The sequence below is a fragment of the Dermacentor albipictus genome, chromosome 6 (genome assembly GCF_038994185.2).
Source record: "Dermacentor albipictus isolate Rhodes 1998 colony chromosome 6, USDA_Dalb.pri_finalv2, whole genome shotgun sequence".
Taxonomy (NCBI): Eukaryota; Metazoa; Arthropoda; class Arachnida; order Ixodida; family Ixodidae; genus Dermacentor; species Dermacentor albipictus.
This window is the reverse complement of record NC_091826.1, coordinates 139,411,151-139,435,153: the sequence shown is the minus strand read 5'-3', so window position 1 is coordinate 139,435,153 and position 24,003 is coordinate 139,411,151. Positions and strand designations below refer to the sequence as shown.

The 24,003-nt window shown below is 44.0% G+C and overlaps 1 protein-coding gene across 8 annotated transcripts in view; it reads right to left on the bottom strand.

Moving 5' to 3' along the window:
• Positions 1–24,003, bottom strand: part of LOC135896110 (G-protein coupled receptor-associated protein LMBRD2B) — a 390,673-nt gene that overhangs the window by 178,283 nt on the left and 188,387 nt on the right. For 7 of the 8 annotated variants that reach the window (XM_065424449.2, XM_065424451.1, XM_065424453.1 and 4 more), the window contains one exon: positions 14,029–14,046. The exons of the other annotated variant lie outside the window; for it this stretch is intronic. In XM_065424449.2, the coding sequence (XP_065280521.1) occupies positions 14,029–14,046 (18 nt within the window). The remainder of the gene's footprint in view (positions 1–14,028; positions 14,047–24,003) is intronic. 8 annotated transcript variants of the gene reach the window in all.

Genomic DNA, 24,003 nt, shown 5'->3' with positions numbered 1-24,003 from the left:
TGAGTCCGATAGCAGATGATGATGAGTCTGATGGCAGAGTCTAGGAAGGAAAGGAAAGAAGACGTCCCACATGCTTTTGTCCACGTGCCGTGGGGCATGAAATGTTCACTGTTCGGGCTGGGTTGTGGAAGTGTGAAGGGGGAAGTTGGAGAGCTGGACACAAAGGCCTGTCTCCAGGGCCCATTCCTGTCTAGTAGTGGCTACATACCCTCACGCGTGCTTCACGGAAAAAGTAGGTCAGACTGGCTGCCGAACTTTTCAGAAAGAAGTAGGAAAAGATGACTCAGGCGACGAAGGGCACGTAACTTCACCCACGCTAGGAGTCACCCTCTCCCCTTCATTCACATGCTTGGCGTTGACGGGGCGAAAGAAAAATCGAAAACCTCTCAGAACAGACAATTGCTCCTACCCAATAGGAAGACGAGACAGGAATGGGAGGAGTGAGTTTGTACGGAGAAGGAGAGAATTAGTACAAGGAACTCTATGCATATGTGAACGCTTGCTTTGGTGCTAGTAACAGACAGACGCGGCGCGCGTCTATAAAGGGAAATTGATCGTGGTCTGCGATTGAGCCCCGAGCCGCCAGTTAAGCTTGCATAAGCCCGCCCGCTGAGTAACTCCCGGGGGACACACCGGCCAGCCACAGACCATTCAGGCAGTGTGCGCCAGTCATCGGGACGGCCACCGTTGGACACCTGCAGCCGCGTCTGACTGACGAAGTGGCCGGTGAACACTTAGTATCCATTCATGCGAAAATGCTCGGTCGGAAGCATCAAAGTGGTGTGTCTAAATGAAAGGCGAAGTTAGAAAGAGAAGAGCGTGAAAAGAAGCTATTGAAGATGACAAAGTACCTACTGAATGCAGTGTCCGCAGAGCAGTATAATCGCTCTACCCAGAGTCCGCGTCAAACTCCCAATACTACCGACTGTGCTTCTGTGGAGGACTTGCCAACTCGATCACCACAGTTTCCTGGCAAGAAGCAAGGTTTGACTCATCTTGGTTGTCTGGATACTGTGAAAACGGTGCCAACCTCGGTCGTCCATATTTCTGAGCAACCGATGCTAACCGAGCCCTGTCCTGTTGCTAAGTCAGCAACGTCTATGCTACTCGGCCGGGCCCCTGCCACAGAGCTACAGGTCTCCCGGTCAGCCTCGCCCGATTTCTACTACTGCTGATCAACATGTGCCGAACCTCCCCGATGAGCCTTCTTCTACTGACGAGCGCCAGGAAACAACACTCCAAGAACCGACTCACTTGTTTCCTCTTAGTTTGGCTTCAAATAATCACGTTCCCACCCACAAAGTGTGTCTCAAGAGGACAAATGAGACGGCTTCTCGTTGCGGCGACAGAGAAGTACAGACACCCCCGCAGCAAGAGGTACGTTGCGAGATTCTCTGAAGCGACCCTGCTAAAAAGGACGTCTTGTTGGGCGAGTTGGTTACAATTCATCTTGGGTACTAGGCGCAAAAACACACACGACACAAGGAAGGAGACGGGACAGAGCACCACTTACAACTGCTTTTATTCGGAGGCACACCAAACACTTCTATACCCGTCGTAGATGCAAGGACTACAATCACATCAACATTGATATGGAAGCGAACTGGTTAAATATTTCTTTTCAGCCATATATAAAGATATTGACGGCTCGCTGATGCACATGCTTCCTTTCTTTCCGATAAAGAAAGCTTCAATTACTTCCCGAGCTTTTTGATCTTTACTTTTTGCCAGAATTCGCGCCCCTGCAAAACATGGCTCACAAGAGCATGATGGGCAGGACTTAGTGTGCTTGGGAATGTTTAGCCCTTCGTTATCTTGCTCTACATTTTGCTCATGTTCCCTAATTCGATCGTTAACGCAGCGCCCAGTTTGCCCTATGTAGGAGCGGCCGCATGAGAGGGAGATTTCGTACACGACGCCTTCGGTGCACGTCATAAACGGTCGCGCATGCTTGGTGCCGCATCCGTTTTTATCGTCTCTTATTCTTTTTTTTTTCCCCCAATACGCGAACAAAGGCTTCCTAGCTTTCAGGGGGCTGAAAACACAAGTGGCACCCCATGCCTGCTAGCAACCTTCTTTAAATTGTGGGCCATCTTGTGTACATAGGGCACCACCACAGGCCTCACCACCTCATCTCGACGGGGATCTTCCCCTGCTCTCACAGCCGCACTCTTCATTTTTTGTAGCAGGCTTTCAGTGACTGCCATCACAATCGAGTCAGGGAATCCAGCTGAAGACAGCCTGGTCAATTGGGTTTGGAAGCTAAGCTGCATCTTGTGAGGGCACGATTTTCCGAGGGCGGATTGCAGGCAAAGTGAAGCTATCCCTCTTAATTTCGAATGGGCGGAGTCGTATGGCAGAAGTGTACTCAAATGTTTCAACAAGAACTGGCTTAGTTCCTTCTGCCACGACCCTTTTTCCGTGACTATTGTTCGAAACGGCATACCTTGCTTATGTGTTTTTACTGAAAAGGCGGCTTTCAAGGCATTATTTTTGCTTTTTTCTATCTGTTTGCCAAGACAGTCTAACCCAAACTCCTCACATAGTGCAACAGCTCTGCTCTTAACTCTAGTTGCTTTAACTTTGACAGGCGCAAAATTCTTTTATAGTGCCTGCGCAGCTCTTTCGTAAAATTTACCTTCAGATAACACGACAAACCCTCTCTCCTTATTTTCTAAATAAACATTTGAGTATTTTCTCCTAAACATTTGAGTACACTTGAAGTAGACGACCCATTTCATACAAAGAAATCTGACGAAGTTTGTGACTTCCTAAAATCGCAATGTGATGTTGGGCGTGCCTTTTCCGTCGCTGTGGTGGATTTATTCTACTCTATCCCTCACAAGGCCCCGTTTACTGCCGTCCGTGAGTGTATAAGAAAAAAACGAACCCATTTCCTTTCAGAACAATGCGGGGATTTCCACTGACGATTTTTTAATTCTTTTAGAGTTTTACTTGCAATCGACTTTTATAACATTTGACCAGCAGTTTTTTCTGCAGAAAGCCAGCATTTGTATAGGATACTGTGTGGCGCCAGTATTGTGTAATATTTTTCTCTCAGAAATGGATCAAGTTTTACATCAGGTTTTACCGGCTGGGCAGGTTTTTAAAGTTTTTAGATACGTGGATGATTTTTTTATATTCTTTAGTAAGGACGGAAGTTTGAACTTCGAAGAGAATGTGCATGATATTTTATCCATATTCCGATAACATGGAAATGGCTTGCAATTCACCATTGAAGTGCCGGAGGGAAACCACCAACAGTTTCTAGATATAAATATTGAATTTTGTGCGGATCGCGTTTGTTGGGCATATGCACCTCGTGCAAAGAAAGGGATTCTGCCATACAACTCCGCCCATTCGAAATTAATAAAATAAGGGATAGCTTCACTTTGCCTGCAATCCGCCCTCGGAAAATCGTGCCCTCACAAGATGCAGCTTAGCTTCCAAACCCAATTGACCAGGCTGTCTTCAGCTGGATTCCCCGACTCGATTGTGATGGCAGTCGCTGAAAGCCTGCTACAAAAAATGAAGAGTGCGGCTGTGAGAGCTGGGGAAGATCCCCATCGAGATGAGGTGGTGAGGCCTGTGGTGGTGCCCTATGTACAGTGCTCACGGAATGAAATGGGACACGGAGCATTTAGTAGAACCATGCTTATGTGCAAAGTACGTGAGACCACCATGTAATGTCGCAAGGAATTTGGCTGCCAAAGGTGACGAGGACTTGGATGTACGCGCCAGAATTGCGTCGACGTGACACGAACTGGAACTGGTTGAAACGAAAGTATGCGCATTACTTAGCCCTAAATTGACGCGTTTCATTCCGTGAGCACTGTACACAAGATGGCCCACAATTTAAAGAAGGTTGCTAGCAGGCATGGGGTGCCACTTGTGTTTTCAGCTCCCCGAAAGCTAGGAAGCCTTGCCTTTGTTCTCGTATTGGAAAAAAAAAAGAATAAGAGACGATAAAAACGGATGCGGCACCAAGCATGCGCGATTGTTTATGACGTGCACCGAAGGCGTCGTGTACGAAATCTCCCTCTCATGCGGCCGCTCCTACATAGGGCAAACTGGGCGCTGCGTTAACGATCGAATTAGGGAACATGAGCGAAATGTAGAGCAAGATAAAGAAGGGCCAAACATTCCCAAGCACATTAAGTCCTGCCCGTCACGTTCTTGTGAGCCATGTTTTGCAGGGGCGCGAATTCTGGCAAAAAGTAAAGATCAAAAAGCTCGGGAAGTAATTGAAGCTTTCTTTATCAGAAAGAAAGGAAGCATGTGCATCAGCGAGCCGTCAATATCTTTATATATGGCTGAAAAGAAATATTTAACCAGTTCGCTTCCATATCAATGTTGATGTGATTGTAGTCCTTGCGTCTACGACGGGTATAGAAGTGTTTGGTGTGCCTCCAAATAAAAGCAGTTGTAAGTGGTGCTCTGTCCCGTCTCCTTCCTTGTGTCGTGTGTGTTTTTGCGCCTAGTACCCAAGATGACCCTGCTAAGTGGCCGGATGTTATTACTGACAGCTTTCGGAGTGAATGCCTTGAGAAAGGGCCATAGTATTTTCAAAATCAGGGAGAAAATTTTCCATGTTCCGAAAGGCAATACAAAACAGAAACGCTATATGTCACCTCATCTTTTCGTGCGAAAGGCTGTAAATGGGGAGGCGTACGAGCAATACTGGTTAATGTACTCGGAGTCCAAAGGTTCCGTTTACTAGGGTGGTTGCTTGGGCTAGTTGGTAATTCATGATCAAAAATAACGTACAGCGCGAAGGACAAGAACAGTGATAGACGACATACACAGCGCTGACTTCCAACAAGATTTTATTGCGTTGCCACATCGTGTGTATATATACAAAAAGAGGCATGCGCAGAAAATGTACGACAGTCACATGGGGTGTTCTAACAGCAAGTCATTGAACTAAGAACATGGTCACCTAAAAAATAAAAATAAAAATAAAAATAAAGCATTACGATTTCTATCTGTTTAAATACATGACTTCACCAGGGGTCAGTGCGATTGAGGGCGCACTAAAGCAAATACTACCAAGTTTTCTGATGAAATCGGCTTCCACAATTTCCCGGGTGAGCTGTGAGCTGTGTCTTGCTAAAACTTCAGTATTTTCAAAGAATGGCACGCAGCCGCAGTCCCGGCAATGGATGCCCAAGTGGCCTTGTACAGTGCTGCGGACGTTGTTACAATGCTCTCTTAGTCGATCGTTTAAGCACCTGCCCGTCTGTCCTACATATTTACTGCCACAAGACAGGGGAATTTGGTAGACCACATTCGTTGTGCACGTCACAAACCGTTTTCAGTGCCCGACAGAACAACAACTCTTATGCGATTTAGGCGCGTTTACACGCTTACAGAGCCTTGCAAATTTTTCCGGGGCTGAGAAAACGACTGCAATTCCTGCACACCCAAAGACAACCAATGGCATCTCAATTGATGACTGTAGGGGCCAAGCTTTATGATAATGTGAGTAATATGTCAGGAAAATACAAAGGACTGCAAGCTCAAATCAAACACCTGAACGAATTGGCAGTCTACGTACCGTGTGCTGGTCATTCACTGAACTTAGTTGCCGCGTGTAGCGTTGACAGTTGCCTTGAGGCAGTCAAATTTTTCACTGTAATTCAGAGGCTGTGTGTTCTTTGCTGCCTCGCCTAAGCGATGAAGGTATCTTTTGGAGAGCATGGGCGGAACTGGCTGGCAGCTTGTTTTGAAAAGTCTCTCTGAGACCACGTGGTCAAGACACGCTGAATAATGTAAGCCCATTCTGAAAAATTTCAATGCAGTCTTGTGTTGCCTTGAAGCTATATCAAAGAACGAGGAAGAAAACGGTGACACTAGGAACTAAGTGCACTCTCTCTTCAAGAAAATGACAAAACTAGAGACTGCATTCATGGCGATTTTTTGAAGTGAAATCTTGGAGCGCTTTGACAAAAGGAGCGTAGCACTTCAGAATCCAGGCCTAGAAATTTTAACTGCTGTAGACCTGGTGTGCTCTCTAAAATGCTTTGTTAATTCTTTGTGACCTCTCTTTGATACCTTCGAAGAGAGAGCATGCATGCTAAGCACCAATCAATGTTATCAGGATGAGGGCAAACGCATCGTCCTGAGTAAGCACCCAAACGGAAAAAGTGATAGTGCGCTACAAGGTAGAAAAAAGTTTATCGTAGAAACTTACAATGTTGCACTTGACAGTCTAGGCTCTGCTTTGCGAGTACGAAAGGCTGCCTACACTGAACTCTGCGAAAGGTTCGGATTCTTAAAATTGCTGACATGCTGACTGAAGTTGGGAGCGAGGCCTCTCTGGCACAGCAGGCTGAGAAGTTGGTGAAAACCTACAAAAATGTTCGTTTCAGCCTCCTTGACGACAAGGTAAACTCACTTGCTATTACGTCCATTGAAAGTGACCTTCTCCGTGATCTATCCTTCAAACAGACTATATCTGATTTCACCAAAGCAAAGGCACAAAGATGCTATTATAAAAGAGGACTGTTTGCGCTATACATGAATAGTTCCAATAAGTTCGTTGTGTCGCCTCCCAGCCTCCACGTTGCCAATGAAACGCTGAGCAGTGTAATTCAAGATATGCAAACTTCGTTGTTCATCTCTTGTTTGTTCTTCTTGTGATATTAGGCATGCTTATAACAAACTGTATTTTTGTTGTTTTTGATAATGCCACATTTATTTGGTGTCCTTTTTGCTTGTCTTACCTTTAATAAAATATTTTCAAATAATGTTTCGTAATTGCAGTTGGTAATTTTCATTTGTATTCTAGTGCATTTTTATGGTGTTTGTATTGCCTTAAGTATTGTATATGTCTATTGCATATTTATAGAGTAACAAGTATAACGATTACTGCAGTCTGATGCTTGAATTTTAATAAAGAATGTTTTGGATAGAACCACGCGTCTCCTCACGAGATTAAACTTAGTGATGCAAACAAAGCCTAGCTTCAGAAGGATCGACATCTGAGCTGAGTTGTCTTTTCTACGTTCTTGTCCATCTTGAGTGCACTAAACTTGTCCTTAAAGCTTAGCTTTTGCTGAAAACAATGCAGATTAATCACAAAGTGAACATATGTGTTGGTGTTTACAACAGCACGCATTTCAAGCAAGTTTTGTTGTTTCTCTACAATAATAACAACAATTATAATCCCGTAGATCGCACTTCATTCTTTTTAATTTGGTGGAATTGAAATGAAACATGGCATACTTCCATTCCAGTAGCGTAGCAGGCGATGGGGGGGGGGGGGGTACAGTATATGGAAAGGGGGCCTGCATGCGCATTAGCCCAGGGCCTCCATTTTTCTTAATCCAAAAAAAAACATGCAAATTGCATTCATTACAGAAGGATGAGAAGGATGTGTGGGAGGTGGCACAAAGAGGTAGCCAGCGTGGCCACTGTTTCTTCAGGCCGGCCAGCCACGGTGCCGTGGCAGCTCAGAACGAGCGTGCTAACGTGTTCTATTCCTGCGCTACATGCACGTGAGCTCTCTTGTTCTTCATCGGCTCTAGAGGCAATGTACTCATGCCACTACAGGGCCCCCCTCCTAGTGCAAAATGCACCTGCCTGCCCCACACTGGCAAGAGTGGGCATCGCTGTGTTCGCGCTGAGTGATGTAGGATGACGGATTCCTCTATGGAATTCCTTTGGGACAGTGTTCGTCCAACTTTGCTTCCCAAAAAGAAGCATCTCACCCAGAACGACGTGTTGGCCCTTGGTGACCACATTCTACCCAACAGTAGTTGGCCCTTTGAGCTCTGGTGGACTATTTTGTTCAAAACAATTTGGACTCTTACAGTCTGACAAGGAAAGTTTCTTTGTCCTGTTTGATGCACAGTTTGCTGAAAAAGCTGCGAGTGCTGTCAAAAAAATTTCAACCCAGTTTCAATCAATCCTGCTGGTGTTAAAAAACAGGCTTTAACTCTCTTACTAGAGGTTGGCTTTGAGTGTCTCGCCTCATCCGTTAAAAAGGCAAAAGAGGACATATTCAATTTCTTCTTTGCTGAAAAAAACAAACTGAACATCCCTTTCCGCTGAATTGTTGCTGAATGCCATACCTGGCAACATGTAGATTCCAGTCACTTCCAAAAGCACCTTCCTTCACTATGTATAATAGGTCCCTTTTATAATCCCTAGTTCTAATCACGTAACTGATTACCTGTTTTCTCGGAACCCTGGCTCTTGTTCAGCAGGAAGCTTAGATGTAGAGGACCTCTTTTACACTATACCTCATGACAAACTTATGATGTCCGTAAAATATTGCATTACTGAATGTAATGATGAACTTGCTTTTAGGAACAAGGGTAGTGTCACAGTGGAGGCTTTCTTAGAACTTCTAAATTTCTATCTCAAAGCCATATTGTTACTTGGTATGGTGATCTAGATATTCAAAAGTCTGGTATCTGCATCGGTGATATATTCCTGTCTGTCGTAGATCGTGCTATTGAATGTGAAGTGCAAGGATTGGTGAAAAAGATTTTTCGCTACGTTTATGATTTTCTTATCTTCTCTACTAATCCTTGCACTTCCCACCTTAGCGCATGATAAAGCTTTTCAAAGAGCATGCTTTGCTCTATCATGGAGGTGTGGATTGCCTAAGGAAGGTTGTATTCGATTTTCGGATTTATGTTTGTATTTTAAGATGGAACACGTCTGCGGGTGTTTCTCGCCGCAATTGGGAAAATCGCCTTTGAGCTATTGTTCAAGCCAGTCCAAGATAGCCAAAAATAGTATTGCCTATAATTCTCTAAGTTCTGCCTTACGCAAATCTTGCTACCATCAAATGGAGCACAGCTTTCAAGAACAATTAGCCCACCTAAAGAACGCTGGCTTCCCAGTTTAAACTTTACTGTGCATTTCCTTTAGGCTGCCGAAATATTTGAAAGTGTCCGCATCTTGATTTAGTTCACACACGAGTCCCACCAATAGGCCAAAGAAATTAGCAGTAATCTCATATGTTCATGGGCTTTCACATCAGCATAAGATCACCAAGTGTTTTGACGTAAATGTTTTTACAGCAAAGGGAAAATTCAGAGGAGCCTGAGCCACCGTAGATGAGATAAGAAAAGGTCAGTCACAAAGAAACCTGTGTTTGGTCAATTATCGTAATAGTTTTTTGTTACTGGTGAATGTGGTGTTGTTTATAACATCCCACTATCATATGCACAAATGTATTCTCGACAGACCGGCGCCTGCCTTAACAAAAGGTTATGCAGCACAACAAGAATTTAAAGGGCACTCCTTCATAGCATCTGTAAGCTCATTGTCATTCATGAGGCAGTAAACTAGTTTTTGAAGAAATGCATGTCATCTGCATGCACATGGATCAGACAGCATGTGAAATGATTGAAGCTCTCCACATGAAGAAAAACCATGAACATTGCATTTCTACCCATCTATCAACCTGTACAATTGTGAAATCAGTCTCCTCGAAATGTGTGGCAAATACCTGTAGCCTGAGGGTGGGCGTGCATTTTTTGTATGTATCCCTTCCTGTGCACAATAAACCAATCAGTTGTTAGTTCAGCACCTGTCCTGTGTATTTATCAGTTTTGTGCTGCTGTCTTTTTGCGCTGCTTTTACGATGAAGAGCACCTAAAAAAGATTATTTAAATAAGAGCGATTTCGAAAATGAAACTCCTATTTTTGCAAAAACATTGTTTATTTTCTATTTATAACCTTCTGGCTGTTTTACAAAGTTCTATTCAAATTCTATACTACTCACTTAAAAACTATCCACACTATTAACTCTTTCCTTACCATGCCACTAGGCATCGATCACCGGCGATCAACGCTTTTGAGCGGCTTTTAAAGAAAATCGGCCGCGCTCATAGACTCGTAGTATCATCTCGGTGATTGTACACAAACTAGAGTTGTCACTTCTGCGCGGTTCACATCTTTATCATGTGGCAGAAATCTTTAAAGAGCACATGAGCTCATAGGTTGAGGTACACTTGGGCGGCAGGATGGTGTCGAAATCTAGAACCCCACACGCTCGAAAGAGAGCAGTTTTGCTTGATCCCGACAATGCTAGAAGCGATCTTTTGGACTCTTCAAGCTGTGATGACTAGGACATTGACGTCGTGTCATCAGAGTTTAGTTCTAAAGAGGAAACTTCAGCACACCAGCCAGAAACATCCGCCGTTATCCGCCGGTAAATTTCGTTTCCAGCTTTCCTTTTGTTTATTGATATCTAGGCTAGTTAAATTGCCCTGTTAGTCTCCGAACTATGAATTTCTTTATTTATAGTGTGTCCACTTCATTTGGACACGGTGTGCTGTCACCAGCTCAAATAAGTGTAGAGTTTTGACCCCAGCGAGATCCAGGCATTGACCTCAGGATTATGCTTCATAGAGGCCCAAAGCAGCTGACAAGAGCTCTAAATTTTTTTCGTCTGTCCTTTACGGCGGAGTCATTTATACTATATGTGTTAACACCACAAATATGCATGGACGCATATACTTGACAAACTAACGTACAGCGAGAAAGATGGCTCATGGAAAGAAGTGACCCCAGCGGAAATGAGGAAGTTCATTGGTCTCCCGCTGTACATGGAAATACTGGACCTGCTGCAACTGCATTTGTAATGGAGTATGGCAAAATTTCAGCGCCATGGTTTTAAAGCGCACCCGTGGTAGAGAAACGGAACGTGACATAAGCGTGCGTGCCTATGACACGCACACGACAAACTGCCTTAAAATATTTAGAATTGAGAGGAAAGCTTCGTTAACAAACTATATATAACACGGCAATCAGCACTCGAATATAATTATAACTCTAATAATAATGGTAAATATTCATCTCATCTATAGGATCTAATGCACACGTTGTTGCTTTGTCTCTGCGTGTAGTAGTTAAGAGAGCCAGTTTAAAGGCGGAGAAGATGGAAGGAAAGGAAAGCAAAATTGCAGCGCCGTGGTTTTAAAGCGCAACCGTGGTAGAGAAACGGAAGACGATATAAGCGTGCCTGGCCATGGTACGCACACGACAAACTGCCTTAAAATATTTAGACTTGAGGGGAAAGCTTCGTTAACAAACTAGAACACGGCAATCAGCACTCGAGTACGACGAGAGAAATTATTGAGACGTGGAAAATTCCCTTGAAATAAATATGGTTTGCGAGACAAATGCTTGTAAGTATTGAACCTCTTAAAAGATGAGGGGGGAAATATGCGCTCACCGAGAGGGCATCTCATGGCCATCATTAAGGAGTGCGCAATAGAAATCGGTGGTAACACCGTTAGACAGGAAACCAGTAAGCTATCGCAGGAGACGAAAGATCTGATCAAGAAACGCCAATGTATGAAAGCCTCTAACCCTACAGCTAGAATAGAACTGGCAGAACTTTCTAAGTTAATCAACAAGCGTAAGACAGCGGACATCAGGAACTATAGTATGGATAGAATTGAACAGGCTCTCAGGAATGGAGGAAGCCTAAAAACAGTGAAGAAGAAACTAGGAATAGGCAAGAATCAGATGTGGGCGTTAAGAGACAAAGCCGGCAATATCGTTACTAATATCGATGAGATAGTTCAAGTGGCTGAGGAGTTCTATAGAGATTTATACAGTACCAGTGGCACCCACGACGACAGTAGAAGAGAGAATAGCCTGGAGGAATTCGAAATCTTACAGGTAACGCCAGAAGAAGTAAAGAAAGTTTTAGGAGCTATGCAAAGGGGGAAGGCAGCTGGGGAGGATCAGGTAACAGCAGCTTTGTTGAAGGATGGTGGACAGATTGTTCTAGAGAAACTGGCCACCCTGTATACGCAATCCCTCATAACCTCGAGCGTACCGGAATCTTGGAAGAACGCTAACATAATCCTAATCCATAAGAAAGGGGACGCCAAAGACTTGAAAAATTATAGACCGATCAGCTTACTGTCCGTTGCCTACAAAGTATTTACTAAGGTAATCGCAAATAGAATCAGGAACACCTTAGACTTCTGTCAACCAAAGGACCAGACAGGATTCCGTAAAGGCTACTCAACAGACCACATTCACACCATCAATCAAGTGATAGAGAAATGTGCAGGATATAACCAACCCTTATATATAGCTTTCATTGACTACGAGAAAGCGCTTGATTCAGTCGAAACCTCAGCAGTCATGGAGGCATTACGGAATCAGGGTGTAGATGAGCCATATGTAAAAATACTGGAAGATATAGCGGCTCCACAGCCACCGTAGTCCTCCACAAAGAAAGCAACAAAATCCCAATAAAGAAAGGCGTCAGACAGGGAGATACGATCTCTCCAATGCTATTCACAGCATGTTTACAGGAGGTATTCAGGCCCACTAATCGCTCGGCACTCGTTCACAGCAGCGTTCAAGAGGGCGGCCATCCTTTACGCCGAAGAAACAAATCACTGCGCAGTGGGCCGCAATTTCAATGTTTCTGAACGGGTGGTGTGAGAGTGGCGACTGCAGCGAAGCGTAATTTTCACCTGTGACGGCAAGTGAGAAATTTCCCACGTGCCGAAGTCTAGACGCTTTCCGGAGCTGTAGGGTAAGCTTGCGGCGTACGTCGCTGAAATGCGTGATCGGTCCCTGCCAGTGAAGTGCGACATAGTCATGAAACAAGCCCGCATCTTCGCCTTAATTTTAAGGTCCTGCACCCCGTGAGTACAACGAGTAGCTGGCAGCAGAAGACCGCGAAATTGTGCCAACCGGACCTGTCAAAAGAGCCTGCGTGTGGTTGGGTGCATTCAGCGTGGGCTGCTGTTCCACAAGATGTCCTGGTGCGGTCGTTTGCCAAATGTGAAATTTTGCTGGACCACGACGTGCTGTGGGACCGCAGCAACGATGACGATAGCAGCACTAGTGAAGACGAGTAGTCCAGTGACCATGTCAGCTACTAATAAATTTTTGTTGTCGAATGCGCCCTAGGGTATGCTCTTTTTTTTTTTTTCCTGTCACGCGATATGGGGGGGTCGACTTACATTCGCGTCGACTTACAATCGTGTAAATACGGTATGGGGCAGAAACTTGGAGATTGACAAAGATGCTCGAAAACAAGTTAAGGACAATGTGAAGAGCGATGGAACGAAGAATGTTAGGCGTAATGTTAAGAGGCAGGAAGAGAGCGGTGTGGATCAGAGAGCAAACAGGGATAGCTGATATTCTGATTGACATTAAGAGAAAGAAATGGAGCTGGGCAGGTCATGTAATGTGTAGGTTAGATAACCGATGGACATTTAGGGTTACAGAATGGGTGCCCAGACAAGGGAAGTGCAGTCGAGGATGGCAGAAGACTAGGTGGGGTGATGAAATTTAGAGATTCGCAGGTGCTAACTGAAATTGGTTAGTGCCGGACAGCGGTAATTGGAGAACGCAGGGAGAGGCCTTCGTCCTGCAGTGGATATAAACAAGGCTAATGATGAATGCTTTGGCTACGCTATGGATTGGCTGTTCAGCTAGCTTCAGCTTCAACCAGCTTATGGCTGGGTGCAACAATGACATTCATGAAGAAAATTACATAAAATGCGCCCATTAATGTTTCTCATGGCATTTCTTAAACATTTGCTCCCTACATAACTTTTTATTGTATTATGATTGGCAAGAAAACTGTTTCACTGCAGCTGTCACAATCGCGACATTTAATGTCATTAAATATGTACATGTAACAGCGACCGAAATATAATGGCATTAAGAAACTTAAGGTCTTACACTTCGAATGGCATTAACCTTACCTGTGTGGCAGGGGCATGAAAAATGAACAATGGAAATGAAATTTGGTGAGGGCCAATCTTACGAACAAAATAATGAAAATTTGGGCCAATAGAAATGTATATGTGCCAGCCGGGACACAATTACCTTAAAAATCGAATTCGACAGATTCAAAATAACAGAAGTCGAAGGCACGTAAAGCTCACATTTTGAGATGATAACTAAGCAGCTGTTTAAACTTTTGAGGGTCATATTCATAGACAACTCCGGCACAATGTTCCACTATGAGATGATTGATTAGTGATTGAAGAAAGATTGATTAGTGTGAAGAGAGCAAATACTTACCCACAATCTAGGCACACGCTACAAGAAGAGCAAACAGGAAAATGCATTTAAAAACAATCACTAAAATGACTCGTATGTACAGTAGAACCTTGTTCACACATTTCCGTTATGTACGTTTTTCCGGCGCCAACGTTCGCAATCAAGAACACAAATAATGACCAACAGAGTTGTCCTCCTTTTTTACCGGTTCATACATCCCCGGAAAACAAGATTTTCCGGCACCAGTGTTCAGTAAGTCGCCAAACTGCGATCGGATGATACGTTTTCCGGCCGCTATATCCCATGTAAAGAAAATGCACTAGGCGCGCGTGATTGAGAACAGCATATACCTGCCTGCCATGGCAGCTTCACCACAATGCTTGCCCACTTGTCTCACGTGAAAGCGCTGGCGCGCACTCAGTTTCTCATTTCCCTACCAGCAAATCTTCTTCGGGGTCGTCACACGTGGCATTCACAGTGATTACACCCAAGCCTATAGCGATAACCATCTTTGTTGATCCGTTTCACAACGCGTGGTGCCGTCGGAAGCATAGCGCAAGCTTTCAACAGGTGATAACCAAAACGTGCCGCCGTTCCCTGTTGCAGACTGCGACTGTGTATGTTTTCCGGACGCTAGATCCATGTGAACAAGAAATGGTACATGCTGTCGAGAACAGTATATAGCCGCCTGTCTCACGTGAAAAGGACAATGTGCACATTTCTTAGTCCGGTACAAGCAAATCTCTGCCTGGGCCGTCGCTCGCTGCATTCACAGCTATTGCTGCAAACCTATTGCGATAAGCATCTTCACCTATCTGTTTTACAGTGGCACGATGAGGGCATCACGTTTCGCCTTGGCCGCATCCGGCATCACCCACCATCTTGATTTTGCTTTGGTTTCCAGTCGCCCTCTTAAAACACCACTCAATAGAAAAACAACAAAATGCGTCTCGGGCCACCGGAGCACCACCAGCTCGACACCCGTTGGCATCTCATGTCGCAACGATCCGCACGATGCTTCGCATTACGTCGATGTCAACAATAGTTGAGTCTGACAAATTTTTTAGTGATTCAAATTGTATGTTTTCCCGGTTAGTACATTCTTTCTTGCATTTTTTTCCAAATGTATGGGCGACGTTCTACTGTATATATGGCAATTTTCGCTCACAGGATGCCAACAGTCGTTGGATAGTGGGATTAGTTTCGGTACTATTGGCAATAAAGCGTCGCCATGACACAGGTAGCCAAAGAAAAATTCAGTAACTTTTGCATATGTGGCTTTATCTTTTCAACCTACATAGCAATAAAGTAACGTGATGCAATTTTTAGTAGAAATAAAATGGGTTTCTGGCTATTTTCTTTTTCGGCATCCTATATCTTTATTTATTTCTTTCATTTGCAGTGCCAATAATTGGCACTTTCGCCCTTATTGCTTCGGCTGCCATTCTGTTCTACTGCTCCTGGTGCTCTCTGCACAGGTGCACACTTTTGCCTTCTACTGTGTGCTGCGAGATTTTGCTACTGTATCGGCTAGTGTTTCAGCGATGTACGAAAAACAGAAGAACAGACACAAGAAGTTCCGCATGGCTCTATGATGGGCCAATAGGGGGAAGTACAGAAAGGCCACTTTTATTTTTTGCTTTCAAGAAAATGAAAGCTAAGCACGCTTTTTATGGAGTCGTTATGTAGAAAATAGCCGCCAACCTTATCGAAGCAGCTATCAGACAAAAGGAAGGGTATTCCGTACACAGTACATTTGTCTGTGGTTTGTAAATACATTGAACTTACCTATCGGCAGCAGCTGCTGAATCGAGTAAGTGCTAGTGAACCCGCTGATGAAAATTGCTTTGCTGTTTGCTTCATGGAAGAATAAAAACTGATAATTTATCTTTGGTGAAGATGTTAGAATGCTTGCCGCACAGACAAGGGGGTCATGTTAGAGGACATTGTGTTTACCTGTTCTTGGTTAGATGTGCCTAAAGCTACATAAGTTGTGGAAACCAATTGAAGAAGCGCTGTGCTGGCGCAAAAACCACTGCAAGCCCTATTTTTGTGTTGTCTGCTATGGTGCTGGGCGCATTTTATGTTATGCAGCGAAACGTTGTGTGCAGAGAAAAAAAAAAACAGAAAGAAAAGCAAAAAAACATCTGCTTGTGTATTCTTCTGTATTGGATATTGCGGTGTCGCAACGCGAAGGCACGTTAGCGCGATGGCAGCAAACTCGGACACGTGAATGCTGCCGTGGGCTACTGACAACTGACCATCTTTATCGCACAGTGTCCTTGTATGCTACAGATCATAGCACCATCTCTGATAGCATCACACAACCAATACAATAGATACACAATACACAATAGATATTTATTTGTGATGTGCGATGTTCGCTGTCATTAACTGACAACTAAGTGGACGAGCAGATTTTCGTGAGAACGAGCAAATTTACCTTCGTGTCAAGGCACACTGCCGATCAGTACGCACAAACGTGCTTATGTCGGCACTTAGTGAGCCATGTGCTCTGGTGTTGCTGCACTTTTGTTCCCCCTAAGCAACACAAATTCTTCTAGAGTAGGAAATGCTCACAGACTGTTGATCAGTGGTTTACAACATTTGGGAGCTAGTCTTCCTGTAATAGGCATTCTGTAGAATGAGAAAGACAGGGACTAAACAAAGAGGTTGAACAAGCTCATCTGCCAGTGCCTTATCGACAAGTGAAGAAATATATGGATCAAGATAATTTAGTTCTAGAAATTGATCAGTATTTTCAGACAGCTGTTGTAAAAGCAGTATTACCAAACCTGTTACTTCAATATTGTAGTAGTTAAAATAAGAATATGGATTGTTAAATGTTTGTGCCAAATTTTTATCATAACTTCCACAACAATATATAGTAAGAATTCACGTACATGAATCGAAGGTACTGTGTTGCAGAAACAGTCCTGAAATTTGTTCCTGCAATTGCGTTCTGTGTAAGCATATGACTTATTACCTCCATTTTTTCCAGACCACACGCCCAGCACGGACAACGCCATCTTCGCCGACTCTCTGTCTCATTTGTGTTTGGGTATGCCAAATGTGCTGTTAAAGATAACTTCGTTCATTTGCATTGGTGTGATTTTCAAATGCAAAGCAAAATGCCATGACTTTGCTATTTAAAAAGTGTAAGAAGCTTTGTTATGTATATGTGCCTTTAGAATGTGCCGTTTGTACTGTGGGTACAAGATAGTCAGAACTGCAATATTATTTTGTGTATTGTACTTCTTGATGTACCAAAGTTGCTAATAAATAGGTAAAATAAAGAACAATTCACTGCCTGTTATTGTCCTGACGAAATGCAATAGATAGGCACATGCCAAGGCATGTGGGCTCGTGTATCGTAACGGAATAGGGAAAAATTTAGGGAACAGTGATGCGCTGCTGGCATTTATTCAATACATGAACAACCACATATGCAAAAGAAAAATTGCCATTACAAAAGGAAAGAGGCTGAAAATGACAGCTGTTAGAACAAAACAGATTGAAGCAGTAAATGCAACTCATGCTAGTTTCCGCTTGCGTCTGCCGAGAAAATCACGCACTTGTCAAGCCCATTGCAGATGACAAGTGGGATGGCGGTCTCTCCCTCGTGCATCAACAAAACCATTTCATAACAGCAAGCTTTTTTTTTTTTCCCCTCAGAATAATGGCCTACCAAGAACAAGGGGAAAAAGTGGCGCTCATGACACAATTCCCGTTTACCTGGGAGGTATGCTAGCTGACACAGCCATGACGCCAACACCAGATTTTCTGCGACATTGAGACTTTATTGTAATCACATTTTAGAACTACTGATGTGCTGAAAAAAAAAGCATGACAGCTTGTTAACAGTACCCCTAACTGACGATCACTTGCGTAAAGATTGGTGCAACATTTGTGGTGCGGAAGTGTTGTCACAGTCACAGCGGCTTCTTTTTTAAATTTTATTTAATGGGGTTTCTTTGTTGTAAAAAGAAAGTCTTCATGAATCATAGGTTGTTTGAAATGTTGTTATCGGTTATCTGTCAACATCATCTTTAAATCTAAAGCTAAAGCTAAATCTTTAAATTTAGCTAATTCAATGTGTTCATGCACAATGAATGAGAAATATTCAAAGTGAACCATGAACAACACCCATCAAGGTACAGTGAATGCCGTTTGCGCAGTACCCTCTGTTCATTTTTTAATTTTTGGCGACTTTCAGTTAAGATAGCAGAATACTGCACAATAAATGTGAAGTGACATAGTGGTCATTGCATGTTGACCAGTATATCACATCACTTGCCAAGAAGAAAGTCTAAGATATTCTGGAAAAGAATAATGAGGTAAAAATTGTTCAGGTTTACTCACGATTCCGCCACAGGCGCCATAAAGCCAATGTATAACAGCAACCAATATTTTGGGCGCCTAACAATGATTTATTACAATTTGTGGACTCAATCTGCGCCAGTTGCATCGTGAGCATTGTTGCCACAAATGCAGTTTCAGAGGTTTGCGGTTTTGCCTAACATTTCATTATGACCACAATTTGGGCACTAAGGTTGACTAAGTATGAAACATAACATCCTTGGCTTGCGCACTGCGGCGGCAAGAGCCTGATTTTGTGTGGTGTGGCCGGGAAGAAAATAATGTAGCCTGAGTGCAAATTTGAAAGACGATTGTGGTTGCCATCGGATATTTGTGACAAAGAAGTTTCACAAAAGCAAGCAGGTCATTTATCAGCGTGTCACATTATCATCCCGAAAAACCAAACCTGGCGCAGGTATGAAATATTTAGAATGTCACACACATGGTGTTCGCCCATTAATCGATGAAGTTGTACCAATAGAGTGCAAAATCAATGTCTAAAATGAATAACGAAACTGATGAGCTACATGCTGAGCAGACTGTATGACCTTACTTAATGATTAGTTACTTTATAGGTTATGACAATGGCGGCTTCCTAATTTATAAAAAGAAATGTACACAAGGCAGCACCTTGGTGCTTCTTCACATGGTGCGATTAGGCAGCGAAGTGAACAAGGGATGGCAGCGCCAGCACTTCCATCGCACAAGCGGATACCTCTGGCACGTGGAACACTGTCAGTGATATTCGTCTCAGCCAGCTGAGTGGGACTGAGTCACTTGCGTTTCACGCTAAAGCAATAATGCAGCCCTGAACGTGCCCTCATCACCACTGGTAGGTCGAACATGTTGTCTCGAGGTAGAAAACAAGCACGTTGGTGCGAATATACGATGACTCATTGTGTTCTCCGGAGAAACGCATCCCAGCTAATGAAGCAGACGATGGCTTGTACGCAGCAGATAATGGAATAATCACATGCTTTGATCTAGATGCCCTATTTTTACTGAGAAAGAAAACTGTTTTGCTTTATCAAGAACTTTAGGTTCAGTGCTTTCATTTCAGTCTCTTAGGCAAAACGCCAAGCTTGCGTCACATTAAGGGAGGAGCACGGAGCCATCAGCACCATTTTGTAAGCGTCGCGCCTACGTCACGCCTCGAAGAAAATGATGGAATGTCCAAAATAGAGCCCCTAGTTACAATTATGCCACCAAACACACCCACATTCCAAAGACACAACGCTGAAACAGTTTTCTCAGGCTTTGATTGCAGGGCTAAGTGCTAGTCAACGCATTTCTATGGCTGTGTGGTTGCCACTGAACATGTACACCCTGCTAAGTTTGGCAAATTCATTCAAAATTCGTCTTTTGGCAAAAGTTGGTGCGGCTCAATGGTTTGGCGCAAAAGGGCGCAATCGGAGCAGCACTTCCATGCCTGCTGTTGTGCATGCGGAAACACAGCTGTCACGAGCGCCCTCTACATGGCTAGATACAAGAAGCAGACGAACAACCAATACAGGCCTAGCCTGCCTTGAGACGCTATTTTGTGGTGGCTGTGATCATGCTATTTTCGTGAGAATGCTGGCTGGCTGTGTTGCATATGAGTGCACGTATTGCTTTACTGGCAAACATGGGATTAGCTTATTTCAGTTTTCGTCCAAGAAGAGCTATCCGGCGATGAAAGTAGCATGGATAAGCAACACAGGAGCCATGACTGCATGCAGCTTGTGCTGCTTCGCAGAGCCTGTTCTCAATGCACTACTGGGGGCTACTGAAGTGACAGATGCCAGTGCCACAAGGCTATTTCAGCTTGCAAGCTTCAGGACGCCCTTAAATGCAGCTGCATTTTGCCGGCAAGAACATGCGACAGCACTCAGCTTGTCTGTTGCCCACTCTTCACTGCACCAGACATTAGGAAACAGCTCACTGAAGCGTCCATATGGGCGCATTTGCTCTCCCTGCATGACTCTCAATAACCTAAAATATAAGTGGCCCTTGGTAAGCTTACACCAATACTGAATATGTAGACGTTACAAAAGCTACACAAGGTTCCTGTCTTCAATCACTTTTTGCCATAATGAAGAGTGCAGCACGTGGCTGCCACAGCAGAACCAGACACAAGCACGGAAATGAAACTCAATTTCCAACCATTGTACGTAGAGCACTTGAGCTTTGTTTGTTGTAAGACAGGTGGAGCTCAATATATTTTGAGGATATACCGAAACACAGGTCAAAACAATAATAGCAAAGGGAAGAGAAATGCAGCCATAATGAAACAGAGAGCTATGGGGATATAATAGGTACAAGGTGCTCCGGGGTATGTAGAAAAGTCAAATGGTCCCAGCACTTACATTTGCTAATACAGTTGTTTGCTTGAAGTCAGGGATACAATCGGGACTCCATGGCAACCAAAGGTCAGTGGGACACCTAGCACAGGGAAGACTGCAAATGAAGCTGTGCAAGGTGATATGGGCTGGATAAGTTTTGAAGTGAGGGAAGCACTTAGTAAATTGATATTGAAGAACGACTGAGGAATATGAAAGAAATTAAATGGGTTGTAAGAGTGTTAACGTATTTGTACAGAAAAACCACCGACTCACAGAGCATGAAAAGAGCTAGGGGGCTAACCAGCAATTATGTGACCAGTACAGTTAGCAACATGGCAAAAAAAGGGATGTCAAATGCCAAGTCAGAGAAGCTGAGACAATCTCATGGGTGGCAGCAATGGAAAAGAAACCAGCTATGAGTAACTACCTAAGAGGAAAAACAATAACAGGAAAGAAACAACTTATGATAATTCAAAGGCGAGCTCTTTACTTTTTGAGGTGAGATCAGGATCCCTTAGAGAGTGTAGTTATAAAGCAAGGTACACCAAAGAAAAAGCATATGCTTGCTGCTGTAAAGCTAGGGAAACGATGGAACATTTCTTATTAGAATGTGAAGATATCCACTCACAACTGTCGGTTTAGGCTCCTTTAGCCTCCTCGAAGCCCACGAAGAAAGAAAAAAACTGAGAAGAAGCCCTACCACCTTCGCACGCTAAGAGAAAAGTGTGGAGGAAGGTGGTATTCTTACGCTGTAGTGGCCATGTTGTCGGGGCACAGTGGCGGTTTTGTTATGGCGGTGTGTGCTCATGTGCGTGCTGCCCCATAGTTATCCTACGATGGCAAAGGTGTCGTCAAAGCAAGGTGTTATATGTGCAGGATTGCGTTAGTCTCTGTTTGGTTACGCTGTGTTATCTAGACCATGCTCTCTCAGTTGTTGTGGCCAGGTGGGACTGGAAGAAGTAAAAAGCATGGAACGAGCATGCATGCATGCAAGACTGCACATCACGTACCACGCCATGGGTGAAGTACTATTACTGAAGTACTATAGCGCCAAACAGACGACACAAGAAGAAGAGACACGGACGAGCGCTCGTCTGTGTCTCTTCTTCTTGTGTCGTCTGTTTGGCACTATAGTACTTCAGTAATATGCACCAACTAGCCCAACAAAAAGTTCTGGTGAAGTACTAGCTGGGAATGTATTTCCCATTTTCGATGGACTCATGCTAACATGTCATCGCGGACTGAAACCACTGTGCTTCAGAATATGTATGATCAACGCCTTGCAGGTTGGTGACAGCTGTGCAGCGTTACTGTTTTTAACAGTGGATGTGCATTTGTGGCACGTAAAACAGCCATGTGGAATGGCAGGAAAGAAGTGGCTGCTGTGACTCATCAAGGTTCCTCTGCACTGCAGATATCGGTGAGCTTGATGGGTGCAGGGAAGCAAACCTTGACGGATACAAGGCTCAACAGAAAAACGCAAGCCTGTGCGCGTATCAAATGGTTGATGTCGCATGTAGATCCAGTCAATGTGCTAGCCACATGCATAAGTGCTTACATAAGTGCTTACAAAGTTTACCACAAAGCTTTGTTTATGTGAATATACCACAGGCTGCAGTGGGTGTACTTAAACACATAACGGCGTTCTTCTATGCTGGCCTGTTCATCAGCATGCTGTGGCTCGTCACACCTCCGCTGTGAGCGGCCACCCAAAAACTTGTCAAATAAAGCAAAATGATTACTATGAAGCGACAACCAGCATACGTGTCTGTTCTCACAAACGGCAGATGGGCTAGCCATAGGTTGTGAGGTGTGTAAAGTGCGCTGCCAGTCATCGCCTGTGGATTCTTGCAGAGCACTGAGAATGCAAAGATTTATTTTCAGAAAAGCAGGTAAAAGTAGAGGGGCACCAGCCTGATTGTCTAACATGTAGAGTTCATTATGAACTCGTTTCAACGCTAGAGCACGATACTTGGACAAAATGACTTTAGCAATGGTATCGCAGTGGTATACACTGCAATTGAATCCATTGGTCGGATCATTACGGAGTGCACACGTCCGCGCAGCCAGGAGTGGTTGTGCACCGAAGGTGAGAAGTGTAAACAAGAGAGGGAAATTTGCCCTGACAAGATGACGAAGTAATGACAACTTCTGGCATCACTGAGCTTCACAATGAGTGATGTCAGGGCTTCCCCTTAGTTTTCCTTCCTCCATGTTGAAGCCCTTGGGCTCAGGGATGGCAGGGGTAAAGTAAACATGTTCTCAGTGAAGATTCCCAAGAGCCAATTGAAGGTTTGGTGGCAGAAAAGGAGACCACAAACAACAAAGGCTTACAAAAACTAAATTCCCAATAGTCGTTTGGAAAATTAGATGCTGAGAATTATTTGTTCTTTTTTTTGTTTGTTTTTGTTTTAGAGATAGGTATAGGACGTTATGCAAAATAAGAACAAGAGCTTGGTGGCGCTACCTACCGCCCCGTTGCAAAGGGAACACTCAAAGCATCCATCCATCCATCCATCCATCCTGCTAGCTATCGTCAATTAGAGACAACCAATTTTTCAGATGCCCGATAATTCAGACACTTTCGCGGTATCGCCATGTATGGCATAGAAGCAATGTATAAGAGTGTATGAAATTTCCTAAGCAAACACCCTTTGCCGTCCGATTTTTCAGATTTCTTGCTGTGGTCACAGGTTTCTGTGACCACAGAAACCTGTGATCACAGATTTCTTGCTGTGGTCACAGGTTGCTGTGGTCACAGATTTCTTGCTGAGGTCACTTGTTTCACAAAGCCACTGCCACCACCATTTTGATTAAATCGCGATCTTAAACCGGCGCTCTTGCACGCCAATCAGCTGGCTGCCACAGCCACCGCTGCAGCAACACTAGGCCTAGCTGCTTTGACATTCACTTTCAAGCTTCCTGGTGCTCAGTGCCATGTTTTTCATTGAAAAAATATTGCAGTCAGCAATGGTGCCAACTCCACCTTTGTAATTCTCGCCGATGGCTTCGAAGCGCGGAAATCATGGAGCATTGCATAATGCCTGTTCCCAGCAGCTAGTTTCGTCGCAATAGAGCGTTGTTATGCAGTCAAGCAAACACGATGTATTGAGGTAAAACATACTTAAAGTGTAAAGGGATAACTGTCACAAGACACAAAATGTATTCCTTAATTATACACGCACACAACCGCCATCTCCTGCCACAGTAAGGGCACTGATATGCCTTATATTTATTTATTTTTTATTTACAGAGTACCTACATCGCATAAAGGCATTACATAGGGGGGAACAAAATATAACCAGTAACACAGAAA